At 36.2% G+C, this 25177-nt stretch overlaps 1 protein-coding gene across 4 annotated transcripts; it reads right to left on the bottom strand.

The window, feature by feature from the left end:
- Nucleotides 1-503: 503 nt before the first annotated feature.
- HPGD (15-hydroxyprostaglandin dehydrogenase) lies at nucleotides 504-25177 on the bottom strand. Of its 4 annotated transcripts, XM_008933109.2 has the most exons (7): nucleotides 24989-25177; nucleotides 24685-24808; nucleotides 20666-20772; nucleotides 10571-10667; nucleotides 4484-4560; nucleotides 2427-2590; nucleotides 504-1361 (listed from the first exon to the last, which is right to left on the bottom strand). In XM_008933109.2, exons 1-7 carry the CDS (start codon nucleotides 25079-25081, stop codon nucleotides 1223-1225), a joined length of 801 nt encoding a protein of 266 aa, XP_008931357.1. In that variant the 5' UTR covers nucleotides 25082-25177; the 3' UTR covers nucleotides 504-1222. The 4 variants fall into 4 exon arrangements, with proteins under 4 accessions (XP_008931357.1, XP_017926225.1, XP_017926239.1 ...); XM_018070741.1 differs by lacking the exon at nucleotides 2427-2590 and having other exon boundaries at nucleotides 1231-1361; nucleotides 24989-25106; XM_018070736.1 differs by lacking the exons at nucleotides 10571-10667; nucleotides 20666-20772 and having other exon boundaries at nucleotides 24989-25106.

Raw genomic sequence — 25177 nt, 5'->3', positions numbered from 1 at the left:
CTGTTTCTTTTCTTCTCCCCCCCAACTTCACAGAAGGTGCTAGTATTTCCACTATTTCAGATACAATGCTGAAAAAAGATCTGTGAGATTAAAGTCTGTACTCCTAAGAAGGGTAAATTTTAACTTTTTCTAACTTTCTCAGGAGCTATTAAATCTTTTTAGGTCATCACCTAATTAAATGACCATGTAAAAAATTATTTTTGTCAGGCACGTAACCCATGGAGTACCTAGGTTTGTTGGATAAATGTAGCTGGGGATTGACCTGGATTCAGGAGGTCCAGTAGTGCTCAGGAGGTAGGAAGCTCAATTTTTGTTTTCATTGCCGCTATATGACATGCTGCATCTCAGAATATGTATTGTGAAACCAAAACAGACATGTATAAAACATGAAAAAGACCCAGATTATTCAGGATTGAATTAATATTTTAATCAATCAGGAAAGAAATTAGATTTAAGGGTTTGGAAAATATGATCTAATGAGTAAGCAGACATTTCAAACAATGCCAAAGTATTCATCCTTTTATATACAGAGAGAGAAAATTCACACACACACACAAATATATATATATATATATATATAAGAAAACAAAAATATTTCTAGATTATTTTATAAATACCTAAAATCTAAGAATATAAAAATCTGTACTTTCTTATATGATATGGAACATACTAATATATATGTGCATATATACACCAGGAATTTGAATTTTGAACATACTTATATATATGTATATATATATAAGGAATTTGAATTTTGCCTCTTGTTCTGCTTAATTTTCATAAGAAAAAGTAAATTCTTAACTCCTTACAGAGCTTATGGGCTAGATTCCTGAACTGAATTCCTGGTCTGAAGAATTGAAAATGTAAGTAGGCATTGAAAAGAATTTTAAGAAAGTAAGTCAGGTCCACCAAAATACACTTGGAGTCTGTAGATCAGAACTACCAGAATGAAAAAAGTGGCTCCTATTACTAAACAACAAAAAAAGTCTTCAGAGCAATGTGTTTATTATACTAAATAAATAATCTTCTTAGTGTTTTTATAATCAGAATAGAGTGGTAACATCTTCCCACACCAGATTTTCTTGCCCATTTCTTTGTTATAGCAAACGTTTGAGCACTGTTACTGCTCTAGATAAAACATTAACCCTTTTCCCCAAAATTACTCTTTTCAAAACTTTTTATATTTAAGAAAAGCCAGGAGTAATTAGCACAAAACAATTATTCATCTCTTTGATGATGGAAAAGGTGTTTGGCCATATTGCTGAAAATGAATCCCTTGGGATGCTGTAATCTTCATTACTTCTCCATTTAGAGTATCATCTTCAATTATTGTTATCAGTCCCTCAGCAATTGTTGATGGGCTGAAAAAAAAAGTTATTTCAGATTCATGATATAATAAAACGTGAAAAGGACAAGTAAAGAAACTCAATGTAAATCTATATAACCTGAAAATTAAACAAATTTTTGTTTGAGCAAATTTACTTTGAAGAAAAGCAGAGGTGTCTGAGTGTTTCAGGAAAGATATTTAGTCTCCTCAATCAGGACATACATGTAAAGTGGCTGCTTTACAAATCATCATTTGTTTGCTCTAGTTTCTGATAAACGCCTGTGGACATCCAAATGCTACTGGACTTCCTATCAAAGTTTTCTCTGCCAGGAAAATGGACAGAAGTAATCCTTACACAATCATCTGCAGCTCTGCTGTTTCTGTACCAGGACTGACATACAAATTAGCATAAGGATAATTTCACATGCAGTTTGCTGTGGTCAATAGGTGCAATGTATTTTACATATGGAAAAGTATGGGTGAAACCAACACAGTCATAGCATTTCCTTTGTGCAGAAGCATCTGAGCAGCCAATTGTTAGAAACTAAGTGTTAAAAAAACCCCACTTTATACTTGTCTTGTTCTCACAGGCTGTCCAAGATGTCTGCTTTTGGCCTTTGTTGGCAATACTGTAATGGGTCAGATAACTCTTTGATCTGATGCACAATGGCTGCTACTGTGCTTTTATGAACTTAGTCCAGTTTTTTCAGTTCTTGGTCTTCTGTCTTGTTTCACTGGCAAATTTTGTGAAAATCCAATGCAAATTATATACCTTGTATCTCACAAGATGTTTGATTAAAGAAATTTATGAGGGAACACCTAGGTCTATTAAAAACTAAACACAATGTATTTAACTTAGGAATTTGATTTGCATTTTGCTGGGAATTGGGAATGCATATGGGGATATATTACTGTGAGGGTGGTGCTGTAAAAATAGCCTTAGATGTCTTCCTTTTTTTCCTTGTTTATAGGATAACACATTTGATAGTCTTTTGTCTGAGGCAGCATTTCCCTTTTATTTTAATTTTTCTAAAAGTGCTATTGCATGTCTTTGTTCCTCATGAACAAAAGGAAAAAGCCTGTATCTGACTTGACTTACTCCATCACGCCATAGAACTGCATCATATTTTTGATCTCATCCTTATATGAATAATATTGTCCCATATTCTCTTCTTTATCTATGGACTGAAGAATTGGTGTGTTGACAAATCCTGGACAAATTGTGTTGAGTCTTACACCATAGTTGTCCATATTAGCAGCTAACTAGAAAAGAGAAAGGGTTAGACGTTTGTCATCAACATTTTGAGACAGTATTGTGTAAGTTTTTAGATAATGAGATTTAACACTAAGTACTTTTCAGCCTTGCTTAGTAAGCAGATTTTGTTACTACTGATTGTTTTGTTTCAAACTAAGTTTGAAGTACATTTCCTGTAGTAATCATACTAGATTACTAGGAAAAAAACTGTTTGTTTTGTTGGGAGAACAATTCTACAAGAAATCAACACTCTTACTTGCATGAAGCTGTTTTTTTCTAATATTTTTTGTTATTAGTGCTCTTAGCATGTCATTAAAAGTATTCTAGGGTGAGGAGATAACTCTTCTAAGCAAAACCAAGAAAAAAAATCTCCCAAATATATGAACTTTTTTATTAAAATAAAACTCTGCATTAAAGAAACAGTATCTCTAAGATTGTATTTGCCTTCCTACATCAACAGAAATAGGATCTAGTCTTTATGCCTAGAACTGTAATGTTAAACCTTTCCAGTTGCTCTGTTGTCCCTGCCAGTGTATGAAGCTATCACTGAGCATCTCCACAGGAAAGTCCCTGTGAACTCCAGGAAAGAGGCACTAGTTTTTTCAGGAAGTAGTTCAGGAACATGATGAAAGCAAGACGCACAAGTTGTTCTGTGCCCTCATTTGTGGTTCTACTAAAGTGTGTATGTAGCAGAGAAGTCTGATCAGCATTCAGGCATGCGTTGCATGCTGGATGAACTTTCTCAGCACAGAACTTATGAACTATACATGACATATTCAAGAATAACCATAAATGTTAATGCTACATTCTATTTATTTTAATATTTAACAGGAATCCTTTCAGGTATTATGCAAGTCTCATGTCATTTTCATGGTATGGTAGTCTGCCCTCTTGGTCTGAGGGAGAAAAGAAAATCAAATCCTAGATGTTAGGTATCAGACCAGCCCAACATTAGGCTGTACTGCCTTCCCTGGTAAATACTGTAGTTCACTATGTTCATTATTCTTTTTATTCTTGACATTCTTATGTTACTTAAAGACAGTGTTTCCTCTAATTTACTTTTGCACTTAGATGGTGTAATCTATATTTATAATGAGAAAAACAAAATGCAAGCCTAGGTGTTAGGTTCTTGATGTGTTTAATGTGGTATATGAAACACTTATCCATACTATTCTCTTAAGGTTAATCTGAAAAAGAAGTTAAATTTGTGTGGGCATGGGGGCATAAAATATGGATAAAATATCCAAAGTATTATTTTAGGTGAATAATTCTGGAAATCAGGTTGGAAATCTTATATGAGTAGATTAATCTATTGAAAGTAACCATATCTGCTCCCTCCAAGTTACTTTATTACACTGCTTGTTCAATTTAACTAGGAAGTTTTGGAGTCAGAGCCTGAGACTTACTGTATGGTCATCTTACATGTCCCATCCTGAATGTATCATTTTGCCTTTTTGGAGTATTAAGACTCAGTAAGAATAAATAATGGTGAGTCCAAGTCACTTTTGTAAACTTTAGTGCCTTTTTCTCATTAAAAAATGTAACCAACCTGACTGGCAAATAAGGAAAACAAAATGTTAAGTGACTGGGACGGGGTTCTGAAAAAATTTTTAAAGCTTGGATTAGAATTTGGCTTTTGGGCTCCTCCCACTCTCCTTAAATTACTTTGCAACATCTTTCTTCCATGCTCCCAAAACCTCAAATTGGTCATAAACACACAGATGCCATACTTATTTCATCTTTGGATTGCCTTTGTGAAAGGAGGGAACCTCCACTGCTTCAGACACTTTGTTTCCTTTCAGAAAATTAATTCCAGTTGTGTGGCTATAGAGAAGGAACGTGAAAAACTTCAGCATGTTCCGAAGGAGCTGCTGATACTCTTTTCCAAAACACATACTTACTGCTATTGATCGTGTGAATCCAATTACACCATGCTTTGTAGCACAGTACACAGGTTGAAATGCAGCAGGCATGAGTCCTTTAAAATAAAAAGATAGCTGAATAAAGATGTTGAGAACTCCTATTTATGATTACCTTAAACACACATATAGGTATATAATGTAAAAAAAATATGATATATTTATAGAGATACAACAAAATAGAGTAGTAAAAATGTGCAGATTATATTTTATAATCTGAGACAGGCTGGGAAAAGATATTGGATAAAAACACAAAGAGTCAAAAGAACAGTAATGAAAGTGTAACTTTTAAGAGGAAAAGTTTTATTTATGAAGTATGACTTAGAAGAGAGGACAGGATCTGGAAGAAAACACTCAAGAATGAGATTTTTAAGTCATGTTCTATGAATTAGTAAAGTATTTAGGTATATAAAGGATCTGAAGTATTTTAGATAATCTTTGATTTCTAACACCCTAGCTGATGTGAACTGGACACCTGCTTTAATTTACAGTGACTTCAGAAAGGAAGTGTGGGAAAAGGAGAAGTAAAATAAAAAATGACTGCTAACATCGTGAATCTGGATGGTGAGAGGGGGAGAGCAGAAATTTTTATTTATACTAGAAAAAGAAGAGAGAACAGAGGTTTTGAAGGAAAATTAAGAACTTAGTTCTAGTAAGACTGAGTTTGATGGCCAAAGAAGCTAATCAAGAAGAAATGACAGATCATGAGTGCATATTCATTCCTGCCCATTATGCCAGCAATTTCCACTGTACAATGAAAGCTGAACTGGACCATATGGATGCTGTAGTTTCACCTGAAAGCTATGCCCTTATGAATAGCAAACCTCAACCTGTCCTAAAATTAGAGGATAAAATTAGTCTGTGTTCCTTAATGTACCATTGTAAAACTGGATAGTGATTTTGATGCCTTAATGCTTGGTTCTATTGGAAGTCATCTCAATTAATAACTCACATCTAGTATGGTTACTTTCATTTTTCATATTTCATATCTTTAAGTGATACATTCAAGAAGGGGAGGGACTTATCTCAGTGGAGAGGAGGAATTCACTACCCAGCTTTAAATATGGATTTGCCAGAAAAAATATGTTTGCCAGAGACTTACATGGGCTCTTTGCTCTGGAATCTGTTTTGTCTAAAGGAACAAACCTTCTAAGACAGCACCAAGTTCTAATTACGAACCTGAAATTTCAAGGTTTTATCTTGGTTCATATGCTACCTTGGTGATCCAGTGAAACCAAGACTGTTATTAGCACTGTTCAGTAGTGGAAAGTGAAGAACTAAACCTAGTGGCTGGTTGTTCTCTTTAACTTGTATTTATTTGATCAGTTTGGACTAATGTGTTAAACTTCTGCTTGAGAACTCACTTTATGAAAATGGCTTTTGTGTTGTCTCCTGTGGGTTGTGATCACAACACAGGCTTAATATTCCTCTTTTTTGTTGAATTTTGATGATCATCACCATTCTTCAAATTATTGGAAACATTGGAAGAGTAGCATATTAGAAATATTATAACACTATTTTTAAAAATACTCTTAAGTACTTTTACATACTTTAGATAAAAAAAATTGCAATTAGGCTGCAGCAAACAGAAATAAAACTGGCACAATTTAGTGAGAGACACAGAGGAGGAATTTAGAGGTAATTTTATTTTTATTTTTTTAAGCCCAGTGAGGCAAATTACTTTTTACTTGAGAGGGAAGAGAAACAAAGTCAAGAAATAAACAAAGGAAGGGCACAGCTCACAATAATGAAGTGTAATGAGGTTCAAAGACTTACTTAAATGGCAAAGACAGCAAGAATAACTAAGCAGAAAGGGAGGAACATATAATTTTTTTAAAAAAGCAAGTTCTTTTCTAATTGAAATTATTATTTTTACTGAAGTGGAGAACAAAGAAATAATCAGTTGACTCATTTTCAGCCCAAGCAGCTAAGACTAGTCCTAAGATTAGTCCCTGTCTTACTTTTCTTCCTGAGTTTGGTACTGAGAACCATGGTGTGGGCTTTCCATTTCTGAGCCACTTCCCTGCACTGGAAAGAGCTGAACTTGTTAGTGATGTGTCCTAAGGACTTTCTTAGCAAGTATTTTGTGATGAACCACTGTGTGATATTGAGCCTGCTCAATTTAAGCAGTAAGCAAAGATGAGTTCATAACATGTTACTTAGGACATCCTTTTGTTAGAAAATCTGGATTCTATTTGCTCCTTCCATGAATATTTAATTATCTTATGCAATGCAGAAAGGCTGTGAAACAGACTGGAGAACATTATGCACAAAATAATGGGGGGAGGAAGGGGAGTGTGTTCAAATGGATGGGTTAGTGTACTTCTGGAAAGTGATATATGTGTGTTTTAATCTCTCTTAACAAGGGGGGCAGCTATGCCTAAGTTTTTCTTTCTCTGGATGTTGCTACACAGTGAATTGCAAATGATTTCATGTTGACTCAAGATGCTCTTTGGTTTACCAAAATCAGTGTTAACTGCTCTTTTTTTATTTTTCTCAGTTGCTGGCAGGTTGACAGAGACAGCTCTTGCCCTTGCTAATACTCTAGTCCCCTTGTTATTAGAGTGGCAAGATCATTCTACCATTGGAGACATGGTGTCAGGCTTCTCACTCCGATGCCTTATTTATCATGGTCAATAGTTTCAATATCCACATCTTGAGAAATTAGTACTGGAAGTGGAAAGTTGTATCAATAAGCTTGTATTGTTATCAGTAAGCTTTGTTGAGACTGAAATTTCCCTTCAGTCTGCTGAAGAACTTTGATGAAAACAGAATTAAGCATTTTTCCCCAGTTATACTTTCCCGCTGAACACATATTGCCTTCAGAGGTTTGAACAAGTCTCTTTGAATAAGATTTATTAACCTTTTTAGTTTTTAGTTGGACTTTGGCCCTTCTGATTTTTTCCCTTTATACCCTCATGACATCCTAGCAGTCCTCCTGAGTGCCAAAACAAAAGACACTCAGAAATCCTAGCAGAAATTCTAAGCTGTGCCATTTCTATGATTCCTTTAATAGTGAACTGAAGTCTCAGAGGAATAGTTTCTAAATTTTTTAACCTCATTCTGTTGGATTCTGCTCAGTATCCTTCTTTTAATAAAGCGGAGGGACCGGAAGCTCTTTCATGATCGTGAAATTAAGGCCCCGCTTGTACAGCCATTGGCACTTCTGCTCCCCTGTACCACTGTGATACCATATTCTTAGTTTTGTTCTTGTAATATATATAGAATCAGGTCCTATTAAAGCCTGTTTGCTATGATGGGTACTTTAAGTATTTCTTTGGGCTGAAGCTTTCCATATAAAAGGAGGACAAATGAGCTGCTTGTGGAATCTGAGTGCTCAAAGTCGAGTGCAATCAAAGCACTTATATGACTGTACAACAGAAAGGTGACCAGATTCATTGCATATCAAACAACCTCTCAATCTTGGTGGTGTGCTAAAAATTTTACCACTTCTAAGCCCTCTATGAAAACTCTGAAGGTTTTTTGTCTGCTAGAATCCAGACAGATACAAATTCAGTTTTATAAAATACCTTCTTCAAAATATGAAAGCTACCAAGACAAAAGTGTATGCATGACTTTGTTTCTCCCTTTACTTGCAAAAAGTATAAGGTACCAGCCACCACAAGGTAGAAGACAATGTTAAATTTAATCAGGTAAATAATCTCTTGAGTTAAATTTAGTTTTGTATGGCTTCTCTGTTGCTTGTAACTATTCCATTAAACAAAATAAAGGTAATGTGTAGCTTCCTACAGAAGAAATTTTAGAACATTTTACTCCTTAAATTTGAAATCAAATTTTTTTCAGTACAAAACCCTGCAGTCTTTAGGGGGCCAAGTTAGAAGTAAAATTCATTTCTCATTATTTCAGTTTAGCAGCATTACTTCTTGATATGAATACACAAATCCAATAACAATCAGATTTATAGATCTGAGACACAGCTGAGTGCTTGCTCTCTTACCTAGTCCTGTCCTGTGGAGAGACTAAAGAAAGGAAGACCCAGTACTGGAAAGACAGGGTGGACACTGGCTTAATCCAGCTGAATGAACACTTTAAGCATCGACTTCATAGGAAGCATTTAAGTAGTTCCATGGGTGTTTGAAAATGTAAAACTGTAAGGCTTAATTCTGTCCCTAGTCCAAATCATTGGGAAAATTTCCATGGCAGAGAACTGGAAACTAATTAATGTGTAAAGCTATTATTGAATGTTACGTAAGCACTAAATACAATTCTTTCTGTTGCTCATCAAGACACAGGAATAGTTGCTGTCTGCATCTTACAGAGAACTTGCACAGGGGGGATCAAAGCCACTCAAAAATTTAATGATCAACAGAAGCTAGTTCTAAGAAAACACTCAAAAAGAATAGTAAGCAAGCCAATGGCAGTTTGCCTTTCATATATGGAATAAACCACAGGACCTAGACCTTCAAACTGGAAAGGAGAATTAGAGTCATAAAGCACAAGTAGTAGTAAATAAGTAAGCAATAAATTTAGTATATGTTAGCTTTTAAAGTGTGTTTTTTCTTATGCCCTTGGAAACAATTCCTAAATACAAGCCATGTAAAAGAAAACAAAACAAAGAACACTTTGTTTTGTCAGATACCCACAATCATAATGGCACAATGTTAATGTTAAAAAATTAAGTAAATAAATGCAAATTTTAATCAAATAATTAAAACAGCTCTTACAAGCTCTTAACAAACAGAACAGCCAAGCTTTTAGGTCTTAAAAACAAAGTCATTTTGTGTTTATGTGAGACTATTTAAAAAAGGAATCAAACTACTTGCTACCTCTGCCCTTTCTTAAGCACTGCCTGGGCACCAGTGTTCCTGTGAAAATGTTTAATCTTTTACTTGTGCTGATGAACTCTTGTACTGCAACAGCAGTTCCTTCAGGTTAATTTGATCCCCATACAATGTCCATTCGAGCCAATAGGGATAAACTTAGAGGCGTCAGTGGGCAATGTGTTAGGCAGTGTTACAAATGCTGACTTAAAAGTACACGGAGGCTTTTAATAAAGAACCTCTCACCCGTATGAGATATGTGCATGTATTAAGTCAGATCCTCCAGATCCATATGCATTATCTTAACAGGGTGAACTAGACTTTTTATCACAAAAGCTAAGGTTTACAGGAGAATTTAATACTCAGAACATCCACACCTATCCACAGTCAGTAACTATGGCCAGTGCTCTTAAATGGCTTTTCATTGTTAAGACAGATAGGAATATCTTGGAATAAAATTGCTCTAATTTGGTAATCTGCACAGATACCAAAGAAAGCTCTGACAATCCAAGTGTAAACTAGCATATATATTATTTTTCCCAGACAGTATAACAGTAAAAAGAGAGAACAAACTCTTCAAACAAAAAAGAGAGAATGCAAGTACTTCCCCACACATTTTTTGAGGTAGGTTGTCAGATGACATCATTGTCCATATATAGTTTCCCCTTCAGCTGTGCTTTTTTACTGTGAACCCAGTCATTGCAACATTGAGTGTGCCACAGGAAATGGTGCAGAATTCTGCCTCACAACTGAGCAGCAATAACCCTGACCCATATAATGCTATTTTTATGCCGATAAATTGAAACACAATTATAGCATAGACAAAGAGTGAGCAAAGAAAACACTTGCTTAAGCTCGGTGAAATATGTTAATTTTATGACTTCTCAAGCTCAAGTAGATCACATTTGAGAGGACTTGGAACAGAATGGGTGTATGACAATCTTCGTTAGTAGAGTAGATACAGTCTAGTCTTAGATATTCCTACAACTGTGCTCCTATGGAATTGAATGGAGGAATTTATATCATGCGCAAGATTTTAAATATGAGACCGATAGGTTAGGAAAATTACTGATTTTTCTATTGAAGTATGCTTAAAAAAGCAAATGAAAGTTGTAGTGATTTGATATGCTTCTGTTGCTATGATGAAAACCAGGTCAAAATAAATATAAACATGGAAAAATAAACAGGGAAGAGCCATAAGAAAGAAGAAAAAATACGACTGACAAGTATTATTCATTTACTTTAGAAAAAAAAGTAGTAGGAAGTGTTTTGCAGAAAATATTCTCACCTGCCAAGGATGAGATATTAATGATTACTCCTCCATTGCCTCCATTTCCTTTTCTCATGTATTCTAGGCCAAGGTAGGTTCCTCTAATCACAGATGTCTGGTATAAGGGGAAGGAATTATCAAAGATATTCAAAGATTATTTGAAACTATTGAAATATCTTACTGAATTATTTATGGTATACAAAGTATCTTTCTGTTGTGCTCCTACAAACTGAAACTTGCTTTTATTGTGGTGCTTAGAACCTGTATTGCTTTACCAGTGATCCTATTTATACTTTGAAGATTGTAAACACAAAAGACACTCCACAGTATTGCAACTCCATAACTTCAGAAGTGGGACTGCAATAAATAGAAGTAATAGCAGTTTACTTATTTTTCTTAAGAAGATATCAATAATCAAACTAAAATATTGCAAAGTGAAATAAGAGCCACGAAAGAAATTAAATAAGTAAATTATAGATCAAACACACACCTTATCTAAAAATGTAAGTGGCAGATGAACTGATCTATATCCCATAATTTTTGTTGAGACATGCTGTTATACATAATAAAAAACTGTACAGACTGTATCTGAAAATAACATTAACACTTAAAACTGCATTTGGCTCAAGTCACAAGAAGTTTACAGTTTTTAAGATTAAGAATATATTTCTGGTCCCAGGATATTAAAGATCTGTATTATTTTCTGGCTAAAGTTATGGGAGCTTTACTAGTCCTCTCAAATGAAAATTAGCCCAAACAGGCAAATACAGATAAGGTAAAAAAAGCATTCTAAGAGATGTGAAATATTGTTAGCTTAATATTAGTTGCAGTATGTGATTTTTACAATTATTTTTTTTTTAAGAAAGTATTTTGAAGAAAAAGAAAATTTCTGAAACCTATATAATACTGATTCCTTAAAATCTGGTTTTGATCCCTAATGCAGTTAGAAATTCTGCTGGGATTCCTCTCACTGAACTTCAGACAAGCCTGGGGTTATCAGCCTCCTGGATGAATCATGAGAGAGAGTTTCTCCCAGAGAGTGAGTCACTTTATCTGAGATTTAACCAAACAGTAAGAGAAAGGCAGCAGCAAGGGCTCCTGGTGGAAGACAGTAACTTTAGTGAAACAGTTACAGCATAGAAAAGCTTTTTTTTGTTTCTCTCCTGGCAAGTTTTGTTTCAGCTAACATATTTTTTAAAAATATTTTGATTATTATCAAAAGGATGCTATAACAGATGCTTTAACAGAAACTTTCTGTTTTTCAAAATTCTCTTCAGTGTTGTTCAGTCTTGAAACATACCAAAGTAAATCTGATTTCTCTTACATGTTATGGAAAGTAGCAAATCCTCTTGTAAAGGTAATCTAGTGCTGTTTAATGTTGATTGTCACATATAAATTTGATTTATTTAACCCAAGACTGTTAATGTCCAGTAGTGTTGCCATAAGGTATACTTATTCTGATCATGAACTAACTGGCACCTCAATTGAAATTAGATTTGGACTTAAGGGTGGGTGGTATTTTTTAATATATACTTATGATAGGCTGTACAGAAGATATTTAGAAAGAAAGGGGTTGTACAAAAGATATTTTAGAAAGAAAGGGGTTAATGTTGTCTGTGGAGAGCAGGTGCAGGTCCTGTCATGCCCTGGAGCAGTGGCTCAGCCTGTTGAGCAGAGAAAGAGAATTCCACTTAGGATGATTAGAGAACATAAATCAATTGAAGAAGGAAGCAGCTTGGGGCTCCTTAAGGATTTTTCTATTCCTCCAGCCTTCTAAGAGATAATAGAGCTAGATTAGTCCTTGTAAAAACTACAATTATAAAACAAGAAAAAAAGTGAGTTGCTTGACTCTCTTATGAAAATTACTGTATTGTTCTTTTTTTGTCTCTAGAATCCATTAACTTAGTATTTATTCAAGTGGCTGGAAGCATGTTCTCCTTTACACAAAGGTATTGTGAGATGTAGTCTTCAGAATAAAGACAGACTTCCATTTGGATATTGCCCCTTACACCTGCTATATCCTTGTAATCCTTACCTGTAATCCTTGCAAATACCTCATTGACTGTGACTGATTTTGGGTGAAGTGGCTATTTATGATGTTTAGGCTGGTAAAGTAAAGAATTACTATATTCTGTAGATAGATAAACTCTGAACCTCAAATCCAGGGTGAGAAGAACCTATCTGTCTGCATACTCAGCAGGTGACACTTCAGATGAAAAGTATTGCGTGATAGATTTCCCATTCTCTTTCCAGAATCCACCTCTCTCCAGGAGAGAAAATTCTCTCAATAGTTCCCCAAGGAAGACAGCGGTGGCAGAACTTACTATAGTATGGAAGTCAACAATGTGTGCTTAGCAGACTTAGTGCCTCTTTCCATTTGAGCCTGTTGATCCAGCTGAGTTCATGAAGGGAAGCTGGCTCCTCATATCTGGGTGTCAAACACTCAAATGGGAAAGAGGTTTCCCAAAGAAAAAAAGTATTTGGATTACTGTTTTCCAAAGAACAATAGCACATTTGATTTTGGTTTTGTTATGAAATCCATCTTCGCGAGTGCACAAATTGCAGCCTCAGGCCTCCTCACATATGTGACTTTGGATTCCTAATTGTTGACGTCAGAATGATTAGTCTGCACTCTAAAAGAAAGATCATCGTCTGTTACTTCCTTATACCATGAAATACACAATAGCAAGTGAGATGGGCAAAGAATTATGTGTTTTCTGCACAGTTTTCTGGGTTTGGGATATGATTAAAAATGTCTCTCATTTCCTTTCCATAAATTGAAAGAAACTAAAAGTCTCTTCAGATTGTGTAGTTCTCTAATTGAACTTCTAAAATAATTTAATTCCATGCTCTTAACCAACAATAATTCATAGCTTGTCTGTTGCAAATAGAAATTCTGGGAAAGTGAATTTTAAAATTACCTAATTAAAAAAATTGTCTGACTTGGTTTAAGATAAAAATATGCTGAGAGACTGTACAGGAAAGCAATTCAGAGCTGAAATTTTTACAGTTCCTTTGTTTAAAGCTGCATTTAGTGGAATGGATGTTGTTCATAAACATGTCAAGAACAAAGAGTATGAAAGTTGTCAGATTTGTAATTAAATGTAGGTTAATCAAGAATTAGGACAGATGACTCTCACACAGTTTTTTTTGACCCTGGCTATGAAAAACTAGTATCATTAAAATCAGAAAATAATCTAAATTACTGTCCTTCTAGCTGTTGAAAACTGTGTGATTTAGCAACACTGCTGTTTATTTTCTTACCAGTATACAGTGTTTTACTATAGCACATAATGAAGATAGGCCATCAAGGTGCACTGGAAGTCTGAGTGGTCTCCCAAGAGGGCAATTTTACTCTTCAAATACCAGTGGAAAATTTAGGATTCTTTCCAATAAAGTTATAATATGACCATTAGTTTTTATAAATTACATACTTAAAGTAGAGATCAGACCTTCTAAAGTACTATAAAGTAATAAACTCAAAGTGGTATCTGACAGCATGATAAACATTGTAAAATAATTATGCAAATACTCTGAGCATTTGCGATTGCTTTTGAGAGTATCATATCAATAATCACTAGCTTATTTAATGATTTCTTAAATGGCAATTTAGGTATCAGTGTCAAAATCAGAAATAAAACTTTAAAAATCCTTGATTCTTGACATTTCTATGTATCCCATGGCTGTATAGCTTTAATTGTATTATTCTAAAGGAAATCATATATTGAAACTCTGATTCTAACTAGACTCCAAGTCTTCAATAGAGCACTAATTCATTTTTTTCTCTTTTGGGAACCAATGCCAGCCAATGTGTACAAATTCTTGCATTCCAACATTATACCTCTAACTCAGTTCTCATACTTTGTATTCCATTCTAGCTTTATCCATTAAAAAAAAAAAAAGAAGAAAAAAAAAAGTTCTTCAGTGATGGTGCTCAGAACATCATTAATCATCATCTTTTGCAAGTGACAATTTCTTTGAAGGTAACTTAGTACACAGTGCTTTCTTCTAGTGTTTCAAGGCAGGTGTTCCAACTCCTATTTAACAAAAGTTTTACCTATCTAATAAGGTTTCCCTTCCACCTCTGTCTGATACTTCTGCTGTCTCCTTATGCATGCTAGTATTTCATGCTGAGAAAATGTATTAGCACATTCAGTGTTGAAGATAAGTGCTATATTGCTATTAAGATGGTACAGCAATATGAAATCCTTTGAGGGAAAAAAAGGGTAATCAGTCCTAACATTTTATATAGGTTCCTGAGCTAACATAGTTCAGTGCTAGGGATAATGAACAAAAATGAAAGAGCCATGGACTTGTGGTTTCATAAAGCAGGTTAGCACAGAGCTGGAATTTGAACCAAGATCATTTGCCTTTCATACTGTGATGTTGTAAATTGATGGCTATCTATAAGGAAACATTTAAAGTACCTTGTAAACTGCGTAAGACAGAGTTCAAAAGTCTGAAACTAAGTGCTGCTAGTGGTACCCGTGGAAAATTTTAGCATTTTGCTGTTGGACAGAAAGGTGGGACTGATTTTTTTTTTAATGTATATTTTCTAGGAAGTAGACAAGTTGTAGCAAGCATGCAAGTCCCTTGGCATTGCTATGTAGAAGTTAATTTAATTTCTATGAAATGAAATTGGAGGCTCTTGAGTTTGAATTTCCAGCTCAAACTGTGGAAAACAAGAAGTCTAGGGAGGGAGAGGTAAAAAGGAGAAAGGAGTGTGCAGTAGGATTTGTTCATTTGCTGCAAATCCATAGCTTTTTTTACAAGGTTGGAGTGAAACACTATCTTTTAGTTTTTTCATGGTAGTTTTCTTTACTTCCCCCCTCTCCACTCCACACACCTCTATTCGCGAAGGACATTTGAATAGCTAAGCTTAAGTTCTTAGTTTAAAGACATTTGCTTTTCACTGTACTTCAACTGTGGTTGCTATAAACATACATTAAAACTGTAAGCTAAAAATTTCATTGACTTTGCGATTAAGGTAGGTCACTGTTTCCTTCCTAATGCAATATGAACAACAAAAATAATTATACCTATATGCTTCTTTATGCACTTAGAGGATTGACCCTCATGTCACTAATTTCAAAGGAAGTATCTCTTTTTGGCTGCATCTCTCCATAGACACTTGGTCCCCCGATATAAAATTATGCTGAAGAATAAGCAACTAAGCTAGTGAATTTCTAGTTGTCTTAGAAGGCAAGCGTGGTAAACCAGTCACATATACCATTTTATCTTCTACAGATAGCAATTTGTTTTGGTTTGTTTGGTGGCATTAAGAAACAGTGCTTGCTTTTGTCTGTGTTGTGGGATCCACTGGTTATTTCCAGCTGCTGAATCCAGCTGTGTGTCTGGGTCAGATTATTTTGGGATGAAAGTTCAGTCCTTGTCATTTCTCCTGGTACACTGGGAAAGGCAAGCAATGTGTATGGACCAGACGAAGGTTGCAGCATACTCCCAAGGGATCCTTTGTATGGCTTGCACAGTGGAACAGCCTTGTGATGATCATGAAGTCTTTGTCCCAAAAATAAATTCAGTTAATCACTTCTGATGTGTACTTAGTTACCCTTCTGGTTTCTGCCAAGACATTAACTGCCCTTTTGAGGAATATTTCCTTACTGATGAGCAAACTGATTTTGCAAGGTTTGCTAATTACTGGAACATTTATTGCACCGTGAGCTATATTGAAAGGAGTCACACATAAATATACAGTGTTGCATTATCTTCTCTGTAGTTCCAATCCAAATATTTTTCAGGGACAAACCATGAATTTGGTAGACTTCTTTTAGTAACTTTTCTAAATTTATGCAAATTGTTACCTCTCTCATTTATGGAAATAACTTATGCAAACCCATAAAAAACGTAAAATCTTGGAATTGTTGGGTATTGCTACATTTTGTCTCGTAACGCATTTGAATTCTACTTCTTTCTGGGGAATGCTTAAATAATTGGATCCCATGTGACTGGTTTTTTTTTGATGCGCCCAATTTCTGGCCTGCAATTTAAAGTTTTGCCAGAATGTATTAAAGTGTACAAAATCATCACAAAACCAGGAGATAGTTGTGATTTTGAGTTCAAATTTTTTCATAAATCTGTGTAATTACATTTGGGAAATTTGTTTAAATATATCTACAAAATTAATTTTTTTGGCATAATAAAACAAGGAGGTAGTCAAAATGTCACATAAAGTGCTTCTGAATTTTTGTTTAAGGTAATACTTAAAATGCAAGAAAATGTGATACCAGTCCTGCTACACTGAACTGTATACTGCAAGCTATGTCAGTTTTCAGAAACCTGTGACATGAACATAAAAAGGGAATCTGCATGTAATTTGGGGGATTGTCTTAAATATAAAATGTGCTTAAGCGCATTTGTACAGAGAAAAGATATTGTAGTTATAGTGGCCACTCTAATTACAGTGGTTCCAGAAAGCCTACATCATCAACACAAGATAAAATTACCGAAATTTCTTAGAATACCCAATTGTGTTTAACTAACATATATTTTCAAGGCTTATAAAGATGTGGGCCCTTTTCTTGCTTTAGGGATTTGAAGAGAAAAAAGTCAGATTATGAAATTTTTGGATCCCTAAGGTAAAAGTTCATATGAAGTTGAAAGCAATAAACACTATTCTTATGCTGGAGGGCTGTAGGTAGGACTCTTGATAAGATCGTGTCATATGCCCCTGTGCTATTCTGTGCATTAGTATGTTTGTGTGTGGTGAACTCTTGAAACTACACTGGTAATATCTGTTTAAAGTGGAATGCCTGTATGGATTTTTTCTTTTGCACCACAGTAACAGGAGTGAACACTCATATGGGTATGAGCAGTTGAAGTGGCTGTTGATTAAGCTGATATCGATCAAGTTCACACCGCGAGCTTTGGAGTTTTGAGGTGACAAATAGATGGCATTTCTGGAATACTTAACAAAAGAAAGTAACAGAAATATTTATAAAGTAATGAAAATATGGATGTTTAGCACAAAATGGAGCAAAATGGTGGAAAACACTGCAAGAGAAATACCTTTTTAGCAGTTGATACTCCTTCTACCCCCCATCCCCATCTTTATTAAGTTGTCTTTTCTTGCTCCTGGGAAACTGTAATGGATACAAGTAGGAATTGTGTTCTATTTCCTCTTTTTCCTTGCAAATTAAGTCCTAGTTTTTGAACTTGCTTCTTCATTTCTGTTCTTCATGCTTTCTCAAGCAGTACTAGCAGAGAACTTCCTTACACTCCTTTAAAAATATTCTTGAAGACCAACCGGTTCTGTGAACTGTTTTAGCCATAAAGAACACACCCCAGATGTGTTTGTTCTGATTTATCTTGCTCTGTACTGCTCTACTTTTGTACTTTGTACTTTAAACTGGGGCAAGGAATATTTGTCATTTCAATATATAAATGATATCACTAAGACAACAACTGGAATGTAGAGGGCTTATTTTCCCTTTTTAAAATAAAAAATATGTGTATTATGTGTATCACAATGTGTGACTGTAGCAATTATTCTTGTTCTTAGGAATAATACAAAGAATACTTAAAATATCCCACATCAGGGAAATAGAGACATTTTTAAAACATGTATTTCAGACATATTTTTTTCCTTTCAACAAAAAGCAAAAAACTCACCTAGGGTCTGCTTTTGCTCAATGACTTGTAATAAGAAAAAAAAATAGAATCCTAGAATTGTTTAGGTTGGGAAAGACCTTTAAGAACATCAAATCCAACTGATAACCCAGCGTTGCCAAGGCCACCACTAAACTGTGACCCCAAGTACCCTATCTATAGGTCTTTTAAATACCTCCAGAGATGGTGACTCAACCACTTCCCTAGGCAGCCTGCTCCAATGCTTGACAACCCTTTTGGTGAAGAAATGTTTCCTGAGATCCAGTCTAACCTCCCCTGGCACGACTTCAAACCATTTCCTCATCCTATCACTAACGTGGAAGAAGAGGCTGACCCTCACCTCATTACAACCTCCTTTCAAGTGGTTTTAGAAAGTGATAAGGTCTCCCCTGAGACTCCTTTCCTCCAGGCCAAACAACCCCAGCTCCCTTAGCTGCTCCTTATAAGACCCTTTACCAGCTTAGCTGCCCTTCTTCAGATATTCTCCTATACCTCAGTGTCTTTCTGGTACTGAGGAGCTCAAACTGAATATGGAATTTGATGTGCAGCCTCACTAGTGCTAAATACAGAGAGAGAGTCACTGCCCTGCTCCTGCTGGCCACACCATTTCTGGTAAAAACCAGGATGCCATTGACCTTCTTGGCCACCTGGGCACACTGCTGGCTCACGTTGAACCAGTTGGCTGTCAACCAACACCCCCAGGTCCTTTTCCATTGGGCTACTTTCTATCCATGCTTCCTGCAGCCTGCAGTTCTGCATGGGGTTGTTGAGAACAAAGTGAGGATTGGGCATTTTGCCTTACTGCACCCCAGACACTTGGCTTTGGTTCATCTATCCAGCCTGTCCAGATCCCTCTGTAGAGACCCTCCAGCAGATCAACACTCCCACCCAACTTGGTGTTGTCTGCAAAACAGCAGAAGGAGGTTCTCAATGTCTTCTGTTTGAAGCTCTTGTCACTGAAAAATTATTAAGACACCACATTATTTACCCCGACAGTAAATATCTTCAAGATTTCATGATCAGAAGTGCCTTTAGTTTTTTGAGCTAAACTGTAAGGTGGGTGACAGTCAAATATGTTTCTCACATGGACTTCGCTTTTTCTAGTGATGACTATCTGTGTTTGCAAATTTGATAGGTCAATGGATGTCTACAGTAACTTATATCTTGTGTTAAAACCAGGCACAAAAATAGAGAGAAATAAGTTGTCTAGAGCACAGATAAAGTCTTCTTTCAAATTCAAGGGATCTGTATTAATAGATATTGGTATTGCATATCACTGAGGATGACAGTTGTCCTGTTACTTCACAATATGAAGTTTCCTGATGTTTGATTTTTCAGCACATTGTAGAAATTAGAGAAGGAGGAAGAAATATATGTACTTAAATCTTGAAGAGTATGTGAAGAATAGACAGATATAAAAGGTCAAGAGAAAGGTGGTATGAAACGTAATTTTTTTCCCAAATACCTATTTTGACATTAATTTTTCTGTAACTTCTCTCATATACAGTTTGTCTTACTTGTCCTGGGGTTGTTTTGTTAGTTTGTTTTCATGGAGACATTAGGATTCAAAGACAGGTAGTTTGGTCCTCAAAATTTTTGACAAAAACAAACTCAATTTTCTTATTCTGAGCTTTCTTGTTGCCTGACAAATTCCAAATGAGAAATCTTCACATTTCACTCTTCAAAGCTTCCTTTTGCTACTTTCTTTGCAGTAAGTATGATCATGGGGTGACTTGTTGAATCACCATTGAATTAGGACTTCACAGGTGGTAGAATACTAGTTGGTCAGAATTTTTTTAACCTAGAAAGTTGGTCTTTCCTTTGGAGCTTAGATGTCCCAGCAATATACTACAAATTTAAAAAAAATTCAATTGAGAAACAGATATTGTGGTTCTTATATCAAAGAACTGGTAATAGTCTGTTCAAAAATGAATTTTACAAGCTCGTTGAACGTACTGGGTTTTAACAAGTAAGTGCTCTTAAGAGGTGTGCTTCTACCAGTGATGATGGTGAAATGGCTCAGATTATGTGGTTGCTTCATTGGTGAAGAAAATGTGGAGCTCTTGGTTGAACGGCAAATGGCAATTTATCCTCTAATGCAGGCCTGCTGAGTCTCACAAGTAACTAAAATGTTCTAAAACCTTCATATAAAGAGACTGGGCCCACTGTGGATGCAGCTCTACTGCTTTGGCAGTCGATTGTTACTCCTCTTTAGAATTTCATTGTGTTTTATAGAAAAAGAACGTTTTCTGGTGATAGATAGCCTGAGTACTTCTACGCAGTGCTGCATGTCTCAGACAGTTTAAAGGACCCACCACACACCCTTTCTTTGGTTAGTACACATGCAGTTACATGGTTGTTGTTTCAATAGCTGTGCTTACCAATCCGATAATTAATGCTCTGTCATATGGCACAGTCTGTACAAGCCAAGGCTGTTAAGTGTATTCCAGCTTTAAATATGAACATGTGAAAGGAGATAATGCTTACCAAGTTAGTTTGTATAGTGCTTTCCCAGTCCTTCTCATTGTTCACTCCAGCATTATTAACCACAATATCCAGCCTTCCAAAATGTTCAATTACTTTTTTGAAAGCATCTATAGGAAGATCCAAGGGTGAAATTTCTTAGCATTTGTGGAAAGTAAGACATAAAAGTACATGTGTACAAATTAATGCTTTATTAGTCTATCAAAATGTCTTCATTGTTTTCTTAGCCACTAATGAGCAACATGCAATTAAATGCTTTATCTAATATGCACTAATATTAGACATAATGAGGGAAACTGAAAGGATTAAGATACCATAGTTACCTTTTCATTCAGTTTTGTGATGTCTGATAAGAGGAGCTAATAAAAGTTCTTATCATCTATACATTTTACATTAGATAGGATGTTTGACACCCTAATTATGTAAATTAAGCATTTACAGTTTGATTTGTAACAGTTTGACACAGTTAGCGAATTTAAGATTTGACACCATCTATTTTAAATGACAAGTAAAAAGCTTCATGTGTTCAGAACAATTTTCTTCATTCAGTCCAATTTTTATTTAATGAATAATGAATATAAATATTTCAAATACAAATAATTGATCATGATTCTTGTTTAAATGTATATATTTATGGATACAATGTAATACATCTTTCTTGTCGGGTAACTTTAATAATCTGTTTCTCAAATTTAAATCTTCTTCATTTTGATGATAAAAGTAGTGACCTGTCTTCCAAAGAATTTCAAAATAAAGAACTGGGAAACTTCCACAATGACATTGTGTTCTCCCAGGTGACAAGGTTTAGAACTGAAATAAAAGATGTCTGTGGAAAAACATGATGATGTCATAGTGAGGAGCAAACTCATCAAGCCTGCCTCTGCTTTGACAGGGTAGTTGGATGACTCCCAGATGTTCATTCCAAACTAAGATTTTCCAGGACTAAAGACATTATCTGACATGTCCATATAGCTTGTTTGGTTTTCCCTTGATTCTTATCACTAAATATTTATTATTATGTAAACCAAGACACCACCTCCAGAGTATTATTTTAAAAAACATTGTTTGATGACTGACTGAAAATCTACAGTGTTTCAGGTGTACTGAAATTATGCTTGATAGGTCTTAATGAAACTATTTCACTGAAAGATGATCCCAGGAACATATTCATTCTCTGATCTTTAGTATTTGGCTATTCAGGAGCATAACAGCAGCTTTCAGACACCTACATATTTTTACAGCAGTTGGAGGGATGTACAAAGTTTTTTCTTGTACCAGACAAGAAAAACAGTCAGTACTGTTACAGCCTTTTCTTTGCCTGAATGCTGCAGGTCCATCATGTTCTTCACATCAAAACAAGAGCTAGGCAGCTGATGGAAAAGGTTTTATTTGTCCAATTGCCTTTATTGTACAGATTTTTCTAATATTCTTATTCCATACTAGAATATTGTAATATTACTAAATCCTCTAGTTTTGGCTGTCTGCCTTTTTGGCTTTTCTTATGTTTGTTGCTAATTCTTTCTCTCTTTTCTCAACTTAACTCTCACCAATCCTGCATCAACAAGGGTAAATGGAAACCTTTGGCTTTATTACGAGCAGAACTGAGTATTTAACTTAGTTTCAATGAGTAAAATAAATACCATTTGGGTCCTCAATTAACTTCCAAATTTTGGAAACTGGATGATTCCCTCTTAGGCCTTCTCTAAATAACATCTTTCATCAACCTAATTCTTAACAGAATCTTTTGCCTTCAAAACCCACCAGGCATAATAGTAATTTTGCTAATTATTTGTTTATTAGATTCATGGACTGACTGTAGTTTTCTAATTTACCCATTGAGAAAAGAGCCAAATGCTTTTCAGCTGTTTTCATATCTATGTTTGGAATATTTCTGGTAAAAGTTTGTCTACAGTAATCCCATCTCTTACCTATCCCCAAAAAGAAGAAACTCGCTGTAAATTCTTAGTAAAGTTCTCACTCACACATCAGTCTAAGCTGACTTGTTTTTGCCTTTTCAAATGTTCCTTTACATTGCACGCTAGTTAGTGCTTATGGAACCATAAAAATTAAAAGCAGATGATCATATGAAACACTGAGTGAAAAAATAAAAATGAAGAGGAGTTTCCATTTTAAAGGAAAAGTAAGAAAAACAGTGGAAACCAAGCACAAACAGCAGTTATAGAAGAGCTTCTTAGATATCCTTGGAAAGCAAAAGTAAATGTATGGTGATTTTTCAAAAGTAGGACAAAATAGAAGACTTTTGTAGGAGACTGAAAGAACCACCAGAGAAAAGAGTACAGGTAAGACTTGAAAGTAGATGAAGCAGCTGATTTCCTACCCATAAACCTTGTGTACCTACAGATACTAGTTCTAGTATTGGGACTTGTTTCCTACTGTAAGGGCTAAAGTTATAAAAAGAGGCTGCATTCTTGCACATGACCTTTAACATAAAATACAGGACTTAATTCATCCCATAAGACCTTTAAACACTAGGTATGAAATGAATCTAAATTCATTAAGCAGTAGCATACAATTACAAGTGAAAAAATTGAAAATAAAGCAGTCAGAAAACCCCCAAACAACAAACACCACCAAAACCAACATAGAAACCCAAAAAGATTGTAAGACATGGTTGCAAATTTATGGTAAGAAATGTACAACAGGATTAATATGATTATCAGAGAAGCATATACAACAGCTGCTCTTTCTGTTTGCAAGAGCCCATTCCAATCCTACTCTTTTCCTACTAATTTGGTTCTAACACCTCCCTTCCTGACCCATTCTGCTCACTCCAGCTCCCAGTTCACACCCTACTGGTCCTGCACTACCCTGGCACTAAAGAAAGGAGGAATTGTGGGAGAGAAGGCACACTGGGGCAACACCCATGCTACAGCAGATGTTACTCCTACCCCTAGGATGCTTTTTCTTGCTCCTAGGTTACTCCTCCCACTTGGAGAAACAGTCAATAATCAACCTAGCTGATAAAGACTTTGTAAGCTGATTAGAGAAGATCTCATATTTAAAGTCCAGCATCTCTCTTACAGACAGGCACTGTAAAGCTATGGACTTAGGCATAGTCATGCTAGCTTGGAACTGTAAACAATATTGCTGAATTCTGGAATAACTGTAATGTTTTCTAAAAGAGGAATGGATATGCTCAATGACCACTCTTGAGAAAGTGACCAGTGAAGTTTAGCGAACAAAAACAGAGCTAAAAATATTCACATCTAGTTTGGCAGAAATTAATCTGGGGAAAGAGTGCTGAAAAAAGGGATGTCCAAATCTGTATCTGAGTCACTACCTATGATTGTATCATTTAATAATGAACCTTTGATGAAGTGATGTGCCTGTTATGAAATATTGTGAAGGGTGTGCATCAACATTATATGATATTCTAGGAACTCATTAGGGTACACTGTTTCACTAAGTGAAAACAGAAGTGCAAATCATCCATGAGGGAAGCTCCTTGCATTCCCTGCATCTGCAAAATGTGTGTGAGGTGTTGTCACCCCACAGATAACATCACAGTATAGTAGCATGCTATTTTTTGCTTTCAACTGTGGCAGTTCTGCTTTCAGCTGTGGCAGCATGCAATGAAAGTAAGTGTGCTGGATGGAAGGAGCTCTGCAACCCAGCACAGCATTTATTATGAGGGAATGTAGCTTGGAATCTGTACTGAAGCCTCATAAAAACCAAGTCTGAGCTTTAAAGTTTATATATATTACTCATAAAATAACAATTATCTTCTACAGAGGCTTTAATGCAAAAATATCACGCACAAAACCTCAATAGAAAGGATTTCTTTGGCTTTTCTTTCCCATGTGCGAAGGAAAAGGGTGAAATTGTGGTAGTAATATTTCACATCTGCAGGTTCAGAAACAAATCCTTTTTGAGTCACTGTCAGAAGCGGTCGGGAGCAGGCTGTCCCCCAGAACCTTTCAGCGCACTCTTACCGGTGCGGCAGACCGGGCTCACTCCGGTCGCTGCGCTTTACACCGGAGCGCAGCGCTGGATTTCCCTACCTTTCAGCTGCTCCTGATCCGTCACGTCACACTGGATGAACACCGTCCTCTGCGCTTCAAACTGTTCGTCCAGGGCCGCCTTGCTCTCCTGTCCGGCCTCGGAGTTGCGGTCCAGGAGGGCTACCTGAGCGGGGAGGGAGGAAAACGAGTGGCGGGCGGGCGGATGGACAGACGGACGGGTCCCCCGCCGAGCCGAGCCGAGCCGAGCCCCGGGGGCTGCCACCACCTCGCACCCACGGGAGTGCTGGCTGGAGGCAAGGGCAGGGGAGGGAAGGGGAGGGATGGCGCGCTTCCCGAGACTTACCTTGGCGCCCTTTCCCAGCAGCGCCTGTACGAAAGCCCGTCCGATGCCCTGCGCCCCGCCGGTGACCAGAGCCACCTTCCCATTGACGTGCATGGCCGCCGCGCTCCTGCCGCCGAGCCCGAGCAACCCAGCGCGGTGTCACCTGCCCGCTTTCCTTTCTCCCTCCCTCCTGCCCTCCCTCCTTTCCTC

This window comes from Manacus vitellinus, unplaced genomic scaffold, assembly GCF_001715985.3.
Source record: "Manacus vitellinus isolate BGI_N305 unplaced genomic scaffold, ASM171598v3 scaffold_0_pilon, whole genome shotgun sequence".
In the NCBI taxonomy this organism is placed as follows: Eukaryota; Metazoa; Chordata; class Aves; order Passeriformes; family Pipridae; genus Manacus; species Manacus vitellinus.
The sequence above is the reverse complement of the archived record's forward strand: the minus strand, read 5'-3'. Positions and strand labels throughout refer to the sequence as shown.

Excerpts from the sequence above, each read along its gene's own strand:
- HPGD (XM_008933109.2), bottom strand. The coding sequence starts at position 25,081 with ATGCACGTCAATGGGAAGGTGGCTCTGGTCACCGGCGGGGCGCAGGGC. Across the intron at positions 10,668-20,665 it reads GCACTATACAAACTAACTTG|ACATCTGTGATTAGAGGAAC; the intron begins GTAAGCATTATC and ends CCCTTATACCAG. Across the intron at positions 2,591-4,483 it reads GATTCACACGATCAATAGCA|TTAGCTGCTAATATGGACAA; the intron begins GTAAGTATGTGT and ends TCTCTTTTCTAG.